Here is a 17,596-nt window from a genome sequence, read left to right as displayed (position 1 = left end):
CAATCAGTCTTCAAACTATTTTACGGTTTCAATTGAGTCCTGAAGTACACAATTAAGGGTTTTTTTTTTATTTGTTCACAATTTAAGCTTGATTTTATAGAATGAATTTTAAGAATAAGCTCAAGCTTAACTCATTATTCTTAATAAATAAAGCTTAAGCAACTTGTTGATGGCTTGAAGTTAACAACCTCTTGTCATCTTATTTGAATGTTATTGTTTGTTTGATATTGCAAGGAATAGTAATTTTTTAAAGTGGTTTTTTATTTAAAAATTATAAAAATTATATATATTTTTTATTTTTTAAAATTTATTTTTAATATCAATATATCAAAATAATATCAAAATATTAATTTAAAATAATTCTTTTCCAATATAATACTGCCACTATAAAGATAATCACTAAATTAAAATGTGCACGATATTTGATTAATTTTATATTTTTTTATTAATTTAATTATTTTGATCATTTAATGTACACCTTGACTAATCATACATCTATTAAAATTAATAATTATATAAGTTTTTAATGTATTCCTAAGATTTATGAGATTTAAAATAATAATTTTTAGAAAATGAATCTAGAATTTAAATAAACTACACCTTCAAGATTAGCTGATATTTTTTTTTTTTTTTAAAGGGTACCGTCGTTTTAAATTTATACTTTGAAAAATCAATTATTAAAACTACTAACTAATACAGTATAAGGACTCGTTTATACCTTATAATTCTTCCTTCTCGAAGACAAACGGTTACTATCGAACCCGCGATTATATACACAGATCCGTCACGTCTGTCTCTCACTAACTCTCTCCTCGCATCACAGGCGAAACCAAAATGCCCGAAACAAGCACTGCCTCTCCTACTCGAGCCTCAATTAACCCCACCGACCACCTCCCTCTCTCTCTCTTAAGATCCGACATCATTCCACCCGCCCCGACCCGCTCCGCTTCCACCATCGACTGGTTACCTGACTTTTCCGGTTACTCATGGGTTGCATATGGGGCCTCCTCTCTATTAGTGATCTCTCACTTACCCTCTCCACTCTCTCCCGAAGAAGCCGCTATCGGTCCCATTCTTCAGCAAGTCTTCGAGCTCTCCGGCGACGATTCTTCCCCTGTCAAATCCGTTTCCTGGTCTCCGGTGACTCCGTCTATTGGTGAGCTTGCGGCCGCGTCAGATAACTGTATATCCGTGTTCTCGCATGATTCAGCGAGCTCCAAAGGTAAGTTGCGAAGTTGAAATTTGATATTCCGTTTGGTTGCTGAGAAAATGGAGCAAAAGGAATGAAATGAACTGTAATCGGAAGTTTGAATTGTGTGCATTTTGCGCAATGTAGACAGAAAAGTTTCGATTATAATTTGATTAGACTATACTTCCGATCGATATTACTGGAGAACTTGAGATAAATGCTGGCAGATGAATTTAGAGGTTTAATTAAACTGATTTGTTGTCTTTTCTGAGAGAAAGATGGGAAAAATGATTTGATTGCGTAATCAATATGGTTTTTAATTTTACTAATATCATTGAACTCTGTAATTGCTTTCAGAGAATGGATTGTGTCTGCAACTTTTAATTATTTGATGTGGTAAATATGAATTAAAATCTTTTGCCCATACCGATGTTGTAAATATGAATTAAAATCTCTTACTCATATTCAGGTTCTTTTTGTTGGAGTCAGAATGTAATGCTTGTACAATCTACAAAGGTGGGAGCAATCACATGGACAGGTTCGGGGGATGGGATAGTTTCCGGTGGAATTGACGTGGTTTTGTGGAGGAGGAGGAACATGTCTTGGGAAATAGCTTGGAAGTTTAAAAGAGACCAGCCTCAAAATCTGGTTTCCGCCACTTGGTCAATTGAGGGACCTTCAGCTACTGCAGCTTATCCGAGTAAAGTAGATGTTAAAGGATCTGACCAGACTAGCAATTGTGTGCTAGTATGTTATGGTAATGGAACATCTGAGTATGTGAAAACTGAGTTGCATCACCCTCAGCCTGTCTCAAAGATTCAGTGGAGGCCATCAACAGGAAGACAGGCACAGCAAGATAAGAAAGATTTGCGTAGACATTTTCTACTAACATGCTGCTTAGATGGAACACTAAGGCTATGGACTGAGGTAGACAGTGGAAAGGTAAGAAAGTCAGGCAAGGACAATCATGATCACAAAACAGTGAGAAAGTCATTTTGCATTGCTGCTGTAATTGAGATAAACCAGGTCTTGAAGGGAACTCTGGGTATGGATGTATTTTTCAGTTGGGCAACAGAAATTGGGGGTATATATAGAATTGGAGAAGGTATTAGCCAGACATTTTCAGTAGAAGGCAATGGGCACGACAGAGTTGGCAGATGTGAGTGGTTAATTGGGTTTGGTCCAGGCAGAGGAATTACTTTTTGGGCCATCCACTGTCTTGACGATATCTCTCCCATAAGGTTTCCTCGTGTTACACTATGGAAGACACAGGAACTAGAGGACCTTGAAGCAGGACATCTTCATGGTGCTGGTTTTGCAAATTTCAATGCCTGGTTACTTCTGGATAAGGTTGTTATCTTGAGGAACTGCTTGTCTGGCCCGCCAAATATATGCAGTTTGATGCATTTTTCACCTTGTAATTTCTTGGTCAGGTCTTTGTTTTATTGCCAAACACCTAGTGATATAGAGGATGAATCTTTTAATAAATCCAAGATAAATAAATACTCATCATGTTCATCTGGTGGTGTTTTAAATGGAGGTCATACAGGAAAAATACTACAGGTTGCAATGCACCCTCATATTTATGAAGTGGAACTGGCTGTTTCTCTGGATTCTGATGGACTGCTTCTATTTTGGATAGTTTCTACCATTTCAAACTGCAGTTTGGGTCCCGCAAAACTGATACCTGGATGGAAACTTTCTGGAAAACTTGCAACTTACGACTCTTGCTCTAAATATACAAGCTTGAGGTGGGCACCTTCAACATTGGGCGAAGACCATGTTCTTCTAGTGGGACATGCTGGTGGAATTGATTGCTTTATAGTTAAGATTTCTCAAATTTGCAAAGAAGACATAATATGCCACTACATAGGCACTATACCTCTAACTGGTCATGGTCCATTTGAGGATGGTCCCACTAATATCTTTGCAGTTCCCCTACCCTCTTCTTGCAACAAGACATTCAGATACAATAGATTTTTGCTCTTAGCGATATGGTTGAAGGGTTTTCAACCAATTTCATGGGAAGTTACTTTACATTCTTTTGACTTATCAGGAAGATGTTGTGACTGTAAGTTTGACGATAAAAATACTCCTGTACTGAATTTTGAAAATACTTTTGCTGATAGAAGATATTGTGTTGGTGTCGATCCATGCTCATCACATTTACCAGAGCCATACTGTCACGACCAGATTACAAGTTTTTCTGTTGTGTGCCCAGGAGATTTCATTTCCATGCCAGAAAGCTTAGGTTCCAATAAAGATCTAAGCTCTGGTGTTCCTGCATATGTCATGGCAACAGGCTGCTCTGATGGTAGTTTGAAACTGTGGAGAAGTAACTCTTCTAAACAGTCAACTCCTCAAATACCGTGGGAGCTTGTGGGTAAGTTTGTTGCACATCAAGGCCCGGTAAGTGCTATATGTTTGACTGCTTGTGGTCGGAAGATTGCAACCATTTCTGCAGGTAGTCATTTAGATGATACCAGCATTCTTCATGTATGGGAAGCTGTACACGTTATAGGGGCTGGGAGTTTTATATTAGAAGATAGGTTAGCTGTTGGAAGAGATGTCATTTCTTTAAACTGGTTAACATTAGGCAATGGTCAGTTTTTTCTTGGGATTTGCATGCATAATGAGTTGCAGGTATATGCACAAAAGCATCATGGTGGACAGACTTTGTTGAGCCCTCAATCTTTGAATGTCAACAGCTGGTCTTGCATTGCAGTTTCTCATACTTTCCCTGCTATCCGTGACTTCCTTTGGGGGCCCAATGCGACAGCTATTATTGTCCATGATAGCTACATTAGTCTACTAAGTCAGTGGTTATTTCTTGAAGGTGATAAGCAATGGGGCAAATATCCTCCAAATGTTATAAGGGAAGGTTATAAAGGTGGAAAAGACAAGGAAATCCTCTCTTGCATATTCACAGATGGTGAAATTGATCTCAAAGAAACATTAATTGAAGGTATTAGTAGAGGATACAAATCCCCAATTCATGACAAACTTGATGCAAAAAATGATTGCTCTACAAGCAGTTTGTTTGTAGCCATGGCTCAACTCAAACATCATTCAAATGCTGTGCGAGGGTTTTGGAGTCTGGTAGAAGTAGCAGAGAAGTTAACGGGAACTTTAGCTGTTTATCACCCTGAGGCACTTATTATGAACATATATTCAGGTACTTAAGGATAGTGATTTAAATCATCACAATCCATTTTGAATTCTTATAATTCAGAAATTTGAATGAGCCACTGAGGTTTTGCATGAATTATTCAAATTGCAGTGATGATCACCTTTTTAATTAACTTGTTTTTGGAAAGCTGTGCGAGACTCTAAGCTGGCTTCTTTTACTTCATTTAGGCTGATGACCTGCCACTTAATACAAGTAATCTCTGATGTGTTTAGGAAACTGGAAACGTGCATATGTATCTGTGAGGCATCTTGTTGAATATCTTTCTTCTGGTTGTGCTGCTGAGAAGATATACAACTCTGCAGATCATAGCAAAATTGTTCCACAGATCCTTTTGTCAAATTATTTTGAGGGATTTCTCCTGAAAGATTCTGGTTCAACTAATAAGGGATTTCAGTGGAGTGCTGATGCAAGATTGCCAACTTCATCCTCACAGTTTTTTGCCTATAATTTCACCTCTGATGCTTCTAATAATATGTTTGCTGCATCTTCAACGAAATCTGAACTTAGTGCTTTTGCTGAAACTCTAGAGAAGTATGATTTTGAGTCTCTAACCAATTTAGAGAAGTCAGAAATGCTTGCAATTATAGATCTTCTCAGTGATGTTCAGCACTCTGCTTGTGCCTATGCAAATCTCGATGAACCTGGGCGAAGGTATTTCTAAGTTTTGTTGATTGCCTAGTTTATACAATATTTCCTCTGAGATATATGTATCTAATGATTGTTTATCATGCCCATTTTAGTAAAGGTATGGTTGCTCCACATCTGGGTTTGAATCTTGTCTAGCAAGATTTGTATTAATGTTTGAATATCATGAAGGGATATAGCATAATGGTGGTTGATCCATTAGGGAAGGAAATGCTTTGGAATAATGCATTTGAACTTTTGTATGAACAGTAAGATAGCAATGCTTGGAATGTAAGAGAATAAAAATTTTGGTCAGAAATTTTATATATCTGGCCAGATCAAGATACATGGTTGGTGTGAAATACTACTGATAGTGTACTGTTTACTATACAATTGAAATTACTTGAAATAACATATGGAACCTGATCAGCCAAAAAATAGAAGATGGTATGTTTATGACAGAATTAAATTTCTGAGATTGATCTTTCACTTATGGTGCCTGTTCCATGTTTGTTTTTATTAGTGCAATACTGAATCATCCGATTCTCTCCTGAGTGCCTGTAAGTACTGATTTTATTTGCTTGTTGCTTTCTAGGTTCTGGGTCTCGTTAAAGTTTCAGCAGTTACATTTTTTTCGAAGCTTTGGTAGATCTCCTTCCATGGAAGAGTTGGTTGGTGACTCTAGGCTGATGAGCTGGGCCTTCCATTCTGACTGTCAAGAAAATTTATTGAGTTCTTTTCTTCCTAATGAACCTTCATGGAAAGAAATGCAAACTCTTGGGGTTGGATTCTGGTTCACCAATGTTGCACAACTGCGTGCAAGGGTAATGCTTTTGGATATTGTTTCTTTATTCTCTATATTATGAAAGAAGCTTCTCTTGCCTTTCAACTGTAACTCTGTAAGAGAAAGTTCTGCCCCATATTTTTATGCAACATAATTTGGGTCATAGTATTGGTTATACCAATTGGCATTAGTTGTACTTGAGCATGTGTGCCATTGAAATTTCATGTCAATTAGCGAAACTGTTAGCAGTTGAGTAACAAGTAGCTGAAACACCAGAAATGCTGACTTTTTACCAACGGATGGACCAGCTTCCTGACATGAGGAATGGTAGTTCCTATGAAGGCTGTCCAGGCCAAGATTTGCAAGGTGTACGATTGACTTTGATGCAAATTTGAAATCAGTCTGCTTGCAATAGGATTTCTAATTCAGAAAGCATTTGCAGTAGATCTATTTGCGCTGTTGATGATTAATTCACTGTGGTTGATGTTTTTTCTTTCATGCAATTTGTCAATCTGTGTAGCAACTGATGTTGTGTCAGGGATTTCATGTGTTGATGAGCCACATATTCTTCAAAAGTACATTTGAGGACTATGCTGATGAACAGATATTGTTGCAATTGATGATTGTATTGATAGCGAATAATCAACAACTCCTAAACATTTTGATCATTGTATTCAAACTGAATTTTTTCCAGCTCTGTTATGTGGTTTTCTAATAATTACATTATTAAATTAGTTTTTCCAACCTCATCTCTGGCTATGTGCTCGTGTCTATGTCTGCACACCTCTTTTTGTATACGTTTCTTGTTACCGAGTCTGGTTATTTTACTGCAGATGGAGAAATTAGCAAGATCACAATATCTGAGAAAGAAAGATCCCAAAGATTCTGCCCTTTTGTACATTGTGTTGAATAGACTTCCAGTATTGTCTGGTCTTTTTAAAATCAGCAAAGATGAAAAGGATAAACCCTTGGTTGCATTTCTCTCTCGCAATTTTCAGGTATGTGCCAAGTCATGGATTCCTCAATTTGTGACTTAGTTGCTGAGATAGTTCAGAAGAGATTGTGAGGCCAGAGGTTCTCTCCAGTTCAACAAAAAGAAAAAAAAAAGATTGTGAAAAGCCAGAGAAAATATCTCAAAGAGGCTCTCATTTATGCCTCTAGCATGCAACATCTTCTTTCTTGCCATTGCTCGACCATTTAGATGGACATTCAGTTACATTTCCCAAATAAACATGTTGTATAGATGCATAATTACTCCACATAAATGCTCAGATATATTCTGTCAGCTAAAGTTTTTTTCTTTTGTTTAGGAAGTTTCATGTTTTTACTCTCTTTTTTTTTAGTTGTCATAAACTTGTATTATTGGAATGCAACATGCCTACATGAAAAGAGGGGAAATAATATCAGCTGTCTTTTTATGCCCTTTTATCATTGTTACAGGAGGAAAAAAATAAAGCAGCTGCTTTGAAAAATGCGTATGTCTTAATGGGAAGACATAAGCTGGAGTTGGCCATTGCTTTCTTTCTGCTAGGAGGTGACACTTATTCCGCTATCACCATATGCGCAAAGAATTTTGGAGATGAACAGCTTGCCTTGGTAATATGTCGGCTTATTGAGGGTCGTGGTGGACCATTGGAACATCATTTAATTACAAAGTTTATACTTCCATCTGCAAGTGAGAGAGGCGACTACTGGCTTACAAGCCTGCTAGAGGTCTCTGGATTGTGAATATCATCCTTGTCTTTTCATTATTTTTTTTTGGCCTCTTTAGACTTTAGAGACTTCTATACAGGTGCAAGCATGGCATGTGCCCAGTTTTTTGATTTTGTAATTTGTTTGCAGTGGGAATTGGGCAATTATTCTCAGTCTTTTCTGAGCATGCTTGGTCTCGAAGCAAGTTCCATGACTGACAAGTCTGCTCTTTCGTCAAATAATGCTGCTTTCATGGATCCCCATATTGGTCTACATTGTCTTTCACTAGCATCCAAAAATAGCATGAGGAATGCTGTCGGGGAGCAAAATGCTGCAATTCTTCGCAGGTGGGCCACGATTATGGCAGCTACTGCCTTCAACAGATGTGGACTTCCTGTAAGTTCACTTTTATGCCATATTTGATAGACTGCCGAGTCTTTAATGTATAAATATTTGATTTTTCTATAACTGCTAGTGTGTTTTGCCATTTTACTTTCAATGTAGGGCCCCTCCTATCACTTCCCATGCAGGCATGAAAAAGTATTTTACTTGATGAATTCATGGTTTCTATTTTACCAGTTGTGCGAGTCTTTGGGATGCTGGGGCTTAGAATCATATTTTTTGCAATGACTTCCTATTTTTTATGGTTGATAATAATTTAATTATGTCTGAGGTCCTATGTGAATTTCATAGTCTTAAGAATGTTCTCTTTTGGTTCGTTGTATTAGGATATAAAATTCTAGTAGGACAAAAAGTCTATAGTCGCTACTAATGCCTATTTGATCTTGGCTCTGTATCTGAAGGCAGGTGTCATTCTCTTCTATTTATCTTTTCATCTCTCCACAGATTCTTGCTCACGTATTTTTCTTTCTACTTTTTTTTTCTCTCTCCTGTTTTGCAAGAACTGCTGTTTCTGTTCATAGAGCCCATGCAAGCATGCTAGTTCCATTCTTTTCTTGTTATTCAACTTGAATTCTTACCCCATTACCTAACTGCTGCAAAACCCACCAAATTATTTTCTCAGTCCTACCTGTTGATTATTCCAATCAAATCCAACCATTGATAATTTGTTGCTGCCAGGAAATTTTAGCAACCCTGCTGTATTCTCATATTTCCAGCTATAATATGTTTTTACCCTTTAACCTCACTTATTCAAGTGTCCATTGAATATACAAATGCTAGAGCCTTTCTTCTTAAACTCTAAACCTTTAAGTCATCAACTTTGCAAATCCCATCTAAAGGAAAACAAAAGGTTGTTAAAGGTGAAGTCACAATAAAAGCTTGATGGTAGAAGCAATGTTTTAATTTTAAATTAAGGATGCTTTTGTCATTCAATAATTTTAACCCCTCTAAACCTTAGACATTGAAGGTTAAGAGTTTTTATCTAAAGGGTGTGAAACCCTCCAAAACTCTACCCTTCCCTCTATTAGAAGTGAGAGCCAAACAAGGGTTGGGAGTTTTAACCCCACCTTTTCATTCCTTCAAAACATAGTGTAGTAGATGCACCAAACAATCCTTAGCTTTTTGCAAGGGAATTTAGAACTAGGAAGTCCATTTAGACTGTCCTAAGCTACTCTACATTATTTGAAGTTGGTACAAGTTTAACAACATCAACCTACTGTCTGAACAATTCAGTACTTTGTTGTAGCTTGTTGCATGCATCCGTGTAGTGATGTGTTTGATTGATTTTACAATTTTTATTCCTGATTGTAAGATTGAAGCTTTGGAGAGCCTTTTGCCTGCTCCATGATGTTTTTGCATGTACTTGAGTATTCTTTTGCTTGTCATGATTATTATTATTTGTGTGTGTGCACTTGTGAATTTATTTTCTTGTACTTCTAATTGTAATTTGACGAATATCATTTAATATCAGCTTGAAGCTTTGGAGTGCCTTCAATCTTCTTTGAACATTCTTGGGGGTATTGATCCAGGAAGCGTATCAGATGTTGATCAGTCTCAAATTTTACATGGCATTTTGAATCCATTTGCTAGTGAATCCTGTAACTGGCTGTCAGGTGATGTGGCTTTATGTCTGCAGTCCCATGGTAAATTAGATTTGGCTCTTCAGTATTTTTCAAAATTGATGAGTGAGCATCCTAGTTGGCTTAACACTATAGTAGGATCCATTCAACCTGGTACATCCTCCAAGGATTGTGAAATTCACCAACATGAGAAATTATTAGAAGAATTTCGAGAAAAATTATACACAGGACTTTTAATGTTTGAGCAGAAGTTTTTGGTGGTTCCTTCCTGCGTGATCAAAATGGTATGTAGCTTGCAGTTCTAATACTCGTACCTTATCATCAAGTCATTTGACTTATTCTCCCCTTGCCTTTTCTGTCCCATGGTGATTAATTTTGTTTTAACTCTGCTTTACAGATTTTAGTTTGGTCATGCAGTAATGGATTGCCATTTATTGGGCATGATCTCATAGTTAACTACGCTTCTCGAAACCGTACACAAGATAAGAGCGATGGTGTTGAAAGTTTCATCTTATATCCACTTCTGCATAAGCCTTGTTTGAAATTTATGGAAGATGCTTCCCTGTTACTTTCAAGATTTATTACTTCGTGCAGCATAACATGCTTTCAACCTAAACCGTTTTATATTGAAGGAACTATGTCTGTCGAAGTTAAATCCATGTGGTCAGACGTGCATGGGTTTTATTTTCAGGGTATCATGCAGAGATTGTGGAGTTTAAGAGCTGCTATGAGGATTTTTTCCAGCTCAGAAGATGTCTCAAGATCCCTTGTTATTCTTGATTTATTTGAGTATTATATATATTTTGCATCTGCATGGCTTCGGCGAAAATCAAAAGGTCTATTGTTGATGGTACAACCCCTCTTGATAACCTTGACTAGTGGGCACACTCCTTATGAAGTTGATATTGGGAATCTCAAGAGCATACTCCACCACATTGCAGAGTTGCCATTCAGTTTGTCAATTGATGATGCAGGATCAGGACATGAGGTTGTAAAATGTTCATCACATGAACAAGATGGACAAACAATGCTCTCATTTTCAGAAGATGAAAAATGGCACGTCGTAGGGGCTTGTTTGTGGATGCACATGTCTAGATTCATGAAACATCAATTACATTTGCTGTCCATTAAGCTTGAAGATGGTTGCTTTTCTGGGGTTTCACATGGCAATGTTTCTTCCTTGGCATCTAGTTTGACAATTTTTGGATCTGATAGCATCAGCAGAAAGGAAGAAATTGGGTTTTGCTCATTGATATTGGCTAAGTTACTAAGGACCACGCTTGTACATGTTTCATCTTATCATTTAAAACTACTTGGGTTATTCCTGCAGCAGGAAGTAGAGAATAGATTACAAATACCAACTCTAGCATGGATGAAAGAATCCAGTCTTTCTCAAGCCAAAGCTCTCTATCAGGATGTCAGTGCAGACATGATGAATAGCAAAGATGAATTATCATCTTTTGATGTGTTGTGGGATGCCTGTGCCGACCCTCGCATGGTATCTGAAGGTTTTGTGCAAGAAGAAATAAATTTATCGCTGTTTTTCAATCATAAATCATATGAAGGATGGAGTGATGAATACATGAGCCTCACTGGAGAGCTTGAAACTGAGGATACTTATGAACATGAATTAAATCTTGGCAATCACCCTTCTGGCGATGAAATTGGATCGCCTTCTATTGGTCTTTTCAGGAATGGCCGTGCTTTTCTAAGTTCCTGGCAGAAGGATGCAGTTATGACGAAGGAGGTGTCTCATTTTCAAAATGCTAAAGTAGTACATAAGAGAGATGGAGAGCTTTTGGAGGTAATTTTTATTACATCTTTTATCCTAACCATAATCCAAGGCTCTGGCATTAATTCGGTGCCATTAGTCAGTTAGTTTGAAAAGTGAATAATATCTCTTGAGTTTCCATTATGTTTGATGGTTATCTATTCAATTCTGCACAGGCACTGTGTATCAACTCTGTTGATGAAAGGCAAGCTGCTCTGGCCAGCAACCGTAAGGTTAGTTTTTGCACACATATTACTTCTTTTGTTCTGAAGGATTAAATTTTATGGGTGTCCCCACCCCTTGGAAGAGAGAGTTTTAATATCTAAGAAGTATCTGAGGTTGTTTGACCACACTAATGATGCATGGTCACGTTTAGTCCCATCCCATGCACATCATGCCAAGCTATTGTCAAGGGGAATCACAATTGGTGGTCTCTAACATCTGTCATCTTCTGTGCCTGAAGATTCTTAGAATAGCAACTAGGACTTCGAGATCAGTTTACATCCTCTAGTTTTGGCCATCAAGGACATTGCAAGTATGCAAATGATATATTTGCATTGGATATGATTGCATTAATTTTGCATTGGATGACATTGTGATTACAAGATGTGATAATTTAGTTTGACTATTGAAGGATGTGTATGTTTATATGTCGCTGTGATGTCTAAGTAAGACCAAAATTGTATGAAAATGATATGTGTTATCTTAACCTTTCATTATACAGATGCCTCTCTTTAGGTTTTTTATCTTCCTTTTTTCACCCAACCGACTTCCTCAATTTTTAGTCTTTATTTAGTTAGTAAATACTTACTGAAATAATCATCTGATACAGAATATGAGTGTCTATTGCTGAAATTCTCATGACAGTGTTGAAGATTCATGTGGAATATTGAAGAATCAGAGGTGGACTTTAAAAAAGATGTATGACAGTGACTAATTTTGTTTTGTTCCAAAAAAAAAACACAAAAACTAATTCTTCCAGTCAATATCTAATGAGATTCTTTCCAAGTAGATTCTTTCCATGAGCTTGATATAAGCAGCAATAAAGTGGAAAGGAAAATTTTATTGGGATCGCTGTCACAGTGTGTGTTGGAAGTTGCTTCTCTCCTTTTCCTTTTCTGTTTGTTTTGTTCTTCTACATATTTTTGTCTCCAATATACAGTCAATATCTAATGTTGAATTGTACCTATTTCAGGGCATAGTTTTTTTTTCTTGGGAAGATGGGATACCTTTTGGAGATCAATCAGAGTACATATGGTCAGATGCTGATTGGCCACCAAATGGCTGGGCGGGTGCTGAATCAACCCCAATTCCTACATGCATCTCTCCTGGTGTTGGTCTTGGGAGCAAGAAAGGGGCACACCTTGGGTTGGGTGGGGCAACTATTGGTGTGGGTGCTTTAGCAAGACAAAGGAGAAATTTGACAGGCAATGGAGCATTTGGCGTTCCAGGTTATGCTGGTATTGGTGCCTCAGGCTTGGGTTGGGAGGTTCAAGAGGATTTTGAGGAGTTTGTTGATCCACTAGCTACTGTGGAAAATACAAGTACAAGAGCTTTCTCCAGTCACCCCTCAAGGCCTTTCTTTTTGGCTGGTTCCAGCAATACACATATTTATTTATGGGAGGTATGGAAATATGATCAAGAAATATGGATGTTACTTCTATCATGCCCCCCTGACAAAACCCAAGTTATGAAGAAAAGAACACAAGTAGAATCTTTGTGAAACAATTTTTTTTTAATTAATTAATTATAATATTAATAGCCTGTCTGGCATGGCTAATGATGGTGCTAAAAGGCACAAAACCAAATAGAAAACAGGAACACGAAGTGCTAATTAACAGTTGAAGACCTTGAACAACTAGGGCTAGTCATTAAATGGGTGAACCAACCATGATCGGAAATAGCAGTATGGAACAAGATTTCTAATAAGCTGCTGACTACTGAATAATAGAATTCCTACAAACTGCTGGATATCTTTAATAATCAATTGTTGATAAATCCTATGTTATGCATGCGTGTAACACTTCTAATGACAATTGCATCTGTTGCACTGTTCTTTCCCTTTCAGGAATTTTCCTTTTGAATAAATCTTGCAAACAAAAAAACCATATGGAAAAATTTTACAAATAGAGATAGCATTTAATGCAATGATGTCATTATATGAAATCATACCACTTATGGCTAATAATAGCACCATAAATCACATCCCTCTTCATTTTATAAGATTTTTCTACACAATTTATTTTCATGTAAAGCTTTTTCCTCTTTTTGTTTCTACTTTCTTCAAATGTCTGTCTTTTGTAAATTATGCAGGTCAGCATTTATTTCCACCACATAGTATTATTACAGGGATTTTTGTGTTTTTTCTTGGCTTGCACTGATAAATGGTATTGTTGATATCAGCTATGCATCAAATACAATCAAAGACTAGGAAAAAAAATGAAAGGGGATAAGACTTGCTTTTGTCTTGTGAGGCATTTCTGATCTTCTTGCTTATATCGTTAAGTTTCTCGCAAATTATGGACAAGTCTTTTTTTTTTTAAAAAAAAGGGACTGTGATGATACAATTGAAATAAAAATCATATGGCGGAGCTGTTGTCTCTTATTTTCCCCAACTGCCACTGTTGTTTTTAAATGATCACTTAATTATACATCATGCACTACTTAAAGCACCGAATCAGTGCTGAGGAGAAAGTCACAAAAGGCTCTTCAGATGGAGAGTCATTGAAGATTTGATTTTTTTTCCCACTCAGAGAAGCTTTTGGTGAATTTTTTTTGTCTTACATGCTGTCACTGTATGGTACCCATTGGTAATGTGCAACACAATACTTTGCAGTTCGGTAAGGAAAAAGCTACTGCAACTTATGGGGTGCTCCCTGCTGCAAATGTTCCCCCACCATATGCTCTTGCATCAATATCAGCTGTGCAGTTTGATCACTACGGACATAGATTTGCTACTGCTGCATCAGATGGAACTGTCTGCACATGGCAGCTGGAGGTTGGAGGAAGGAGCAACATCCATCCGACAGAATCGTGTCTCTGCTTGAACGGCCATGCATCGTATGTATACCATTCTTTCTACTTTGCAAGGCTACACTGATCCCTTACTGGGTTTCTGGGAACTGTTGAAGTAGTCCAAGGAACAGATTCCAAATGCACTTGATCAAAAAGATCCCTTAATTCTCCAAAACAATGAAAGAAACTTCCTCTAACTCTTGCAGGAAGTTTCCTCTTATGGGAATGTCCTTTGTTTTATTTCTTCTGTAGCAGTATAGGAAGACTGAAGAATGCCCACTAAGTGTTAACCTTTTAACCAGTGTTTGTTTCCAGTGCATCTGTGGTTGGTTAAGATACTCGACCAATTTACATGATGAATCTTCTTTGATGCTAAAGAAGTTCTACCTATGTTTCAACATGGTTATTAATATAATATTACCTTTGCAGGGATGTCACATACATTACTTCCAGTGGATCAGTTATTGCTGCAACTGGATATAGCTCTAACGGTGCTAATGTGGTTATCTGGGATACATTGGCTCCACCCACAACCTCACGAGCTTCCATTGTTTGTCATGAAGGTTTTCTTATTCTAATTTTGTAACTGCTTAATGCTGATTGTATGCGTGATTTTACCATGTCTTCTACATTCCATTGCATGATCATAGACAAAATAAGCAGCAGACCACTGTAAGCTAAGGTGGCTGGCCAATTACTTATCCTCACACTTAAGATACTTTGTCGGTGCTGACTTAACCAATTGGTAAGATTGACAAGGAATGCATGGTGTACAATGACCAAAGAATCCAAGTTGAAATTTAGTTTTCTGGTTCCCAAAAGAAATATAACTGATGAAACACAGAACATACTCATTTTATCATCTCAAGCATCTCATGCACTGTGTATTTAGTTACCAGATATTCTTTCATCTACACTGGTACCAACCCTGTGTGTGCATGACTTTGTGAAGGTGGTGCCCGCTCCATTTCTGTGTTTGATAATGACATTGGAAGTGGTTCTATTTCTCCTCTTATCGTAACTGGTGGTAAAAGTGGTGATGTTGGACTTCATGACTTCCGGTACATAGCAACTGGAAGGACTAAAAGGCACAACATGAACAGCAATCTCCCTTCTAATATTGACATGCAGACAGGAGTTGGTCGCCAATTGGGAGGGCAGAATCCAAACGGGATGCTGTGGTACATGCCAAAGGCTCATTTAGGTATGGAAGCTTCTTTTTAATGAAAAATAAGCTTACATATGGATTTTTGGTTTTTGAATCTAACTTTAAGTTTATAATCTGAGTGAAGGAAGTGTCACCAAAATATCCACAATCCCTCATACCAGTTTGTTCTTGACTGGAAGCAAGGATGGAGACATTAAACTTTGGGACGCCAAAGCAGCCAAGTTGGTTTGCCATTGGCCAAAATTGCATGAAAGACGCACCTTTTTGCAACCAAGCTCGCGGGGTTTTGGTGGAGTTGTCAGGGTAACTAGCTGCTATTGAGCTTTGTATCAGAGGATTTGGTTTTGTTTAAAAGTAGAATTGACTTTGTCAGTGTGCTTCTGCTAAATAGATCCTTATCTGGATTTTGCAGGCTGCAGTGACAGATATACAAGTTGTTTCTCATGGTTTTCTTTCCTGTGGTGGAGATGGCATTGTAAAGTTTGTTCAGCTCAAAGATACGCAATGTAGGACAGGATGAGTTACTGATTAGGAGCTGTTCTTGGCAAGATAAGAAATCCAGAGAACTTTGAAATTCATGGAACTGATTCTTGGTGGAAGTTTGGTGTTGTTTCCCACCAGACTGCTATATGTTCATCCAACGTAAACACACAAGTTAATTTGCATTGGAGAGCAACGTTCTTGTCAATTGATCCTTGATGAACAATTTTTGTCGGTCTCATTAAAGTCAGTCTGGACTAACAGAATAGAAATGAAACCCAGAAAGCTAACTTGAAGCTACTCAACTCATTACTAAGTCCAGAAAGTCAGAAAGGGATCAATTAAACCAATCAGACTGGCCACTGGTATTGATGTTTGGATTGGTGTCAATCGATTTTCACTGGCGTTGACCAATGCTCTTGTAAGTTTTTTTCTGAACCCTGCTGGGACGACGTTTCTGAAATATCCAAATTATAGAGAGTGTTTGGGTTATCGTGGTATGACATTTTGATATCAACTTTATGCATGTGTAAATGTGTGTATGTATGAGAAGGGAACAAATTTGTACATTCAGAGCTTCCTGTTGAATTTGTGGAAGCATAGTTGCTTCGTAGTTTCTTCTTTTTTTTTTTCTTTTTTTTTTTTTTATTGTTTCTGATACAAATACTATGTATACTTGACATTGCAAGTAATGAAAGCCCTTCCTGACAATTAGTCAACCGACATTTTCAGTCATCTCAGGATTTCATTTTTCATGTGTTTTCTGGTCCGAAATATGCATGTAATTTTTTTTAAGGTTGCAAGGACAGGCTCCAATTATCGGAAAGAGGGAGACATGGATGTTATGTTGGAATTGGTTTATAAAACATATGTGAGGTCTATTTATATTTGGAGTTAATATTTTTGTAATTTAACATGTGTATTTTAACAATGAGATATTAGCGTGCTTTAAAAAGTGAATGAAAATTTATTCTAAGAATAACAAAAGTTTTAAATTCAAAATTGCTTTATGATTGAACAATAGTATGTTGACTCATGAGTCTTGGTTTAAGTTTAAATAATAAAAAAATATTTGTTATTTAGTTCTTGTTTTATCAGTAGTTTCTTTTAGTTCCTAAAATATATTATATGATGAGAATAAATATTATTATGAATAATTCATAAACCATGAATATTCATTAATTTTTTCATGAAGTATATGAACTATGAATATTCATAATTCATGAACTAGGAGTATTAATATTTTGATTTTCAAGTCTTATAAACATGTGTTTTGGATAAGTGAAATAGAATCTAATATTTTCCTTGAGTTATTCTCTCTTTATTGTTGGTGTTTATAAATACTTGTTCTTCATTTTTTTTCCTTATATTTTAGAGTGTAAGTTCAATTTTTATAGAGAAATATTGAGTATAATTTTTTTGAATTCTAGACCTTGTTTAGGAATACACCTAAAACAAGATAATGTTATTGAAAGTTTAAGAGACTTGTGAAAGTTTTTTTGCATCAAGTGAAGAACAATGAAAAATTAAAAACAAAGAATTGATTATCAACAATAACAAAGCTTGTCAATTTTAAAGTGTTTCAATAATCAAATACCCATTTTATTTTTAATTTAAACATATATATTTTATTTACTAGTATCCTTATTAGAACTTTGGTTTAAAATTAATTACAAGTTTGAATATATACCTTGGATGCAT

The 17,596-nt window shown here is 36.6% G+C and overlaps 1 protein-coding gene across 2 annotated transcripts; it reads left to right on the top strand.

Moving 5' to 3' along the window:
* Positions 1–726: 726 nt before the first annotated feature.
* On the top strand, positions 727–16,630 carry LOC118063490 (uncharacterized). 2 transcript variants are annotated; one of them, XM_035077542.2, is made up of 16 exons: positions 727–1,222; positions 1,659–4,364; positions 4,592–5,030; positions 5,599–5,827; positions 6,621–6,785; positions 7,228–7,500; positions 7,630–7,875; positions 9,353–9,745; positions 9,859–11,265; positions 11,409–11,465; positions 12,428–12,856; positions 14,069–14,292; positions 14,677–14,810; positions 15,200–15,451; positions 15,540–15,718; positions 15,828–16,630. In XM_035077542.2, the coding sequence occupies exons 1-16, from the start codon at positions 835–837 to the stop codon at positions 15,933–15,935; spliced, it is 7,629 nt and encodes a 2,542-aa protein (XP_034933433.1). In that variant the 5' UTR covers positions 727–834; the 3' UTR covers positions 15,936–16,630. The 2 variants fall into 2 exon arrangements, with proteins under 2 accessions (XP_034933433.1, XP_034933434.1); XM_035077543.2 differs by having other exon boundaries at positions 1,057–1,222; positions 1,679–4,364.
* Positions 16,631–17,596: the final 966 nt, after the last annotated feature.

The sequence above is a fragment of the Populus alba genome, chromosome 2 (genome assembly GCF_005239225.2).
Source record: "Populus alba chromosome 2, ASM523922v2, whole genome shotgun sequence".
In the NCBI taxonomy this organism is placed as follows: domain Eukaryota; kingdom Viridiplantae; phylum Streptophyta; class Magnoliopsida; order Malpighiales; family Salicaceae; genus Populus; species Populus alba.
The sequence above is the reverse complement of the archived record's forward strand: the minus strand, read 5'-3'. Positions and strand labels throughout refer to the sequence as shown.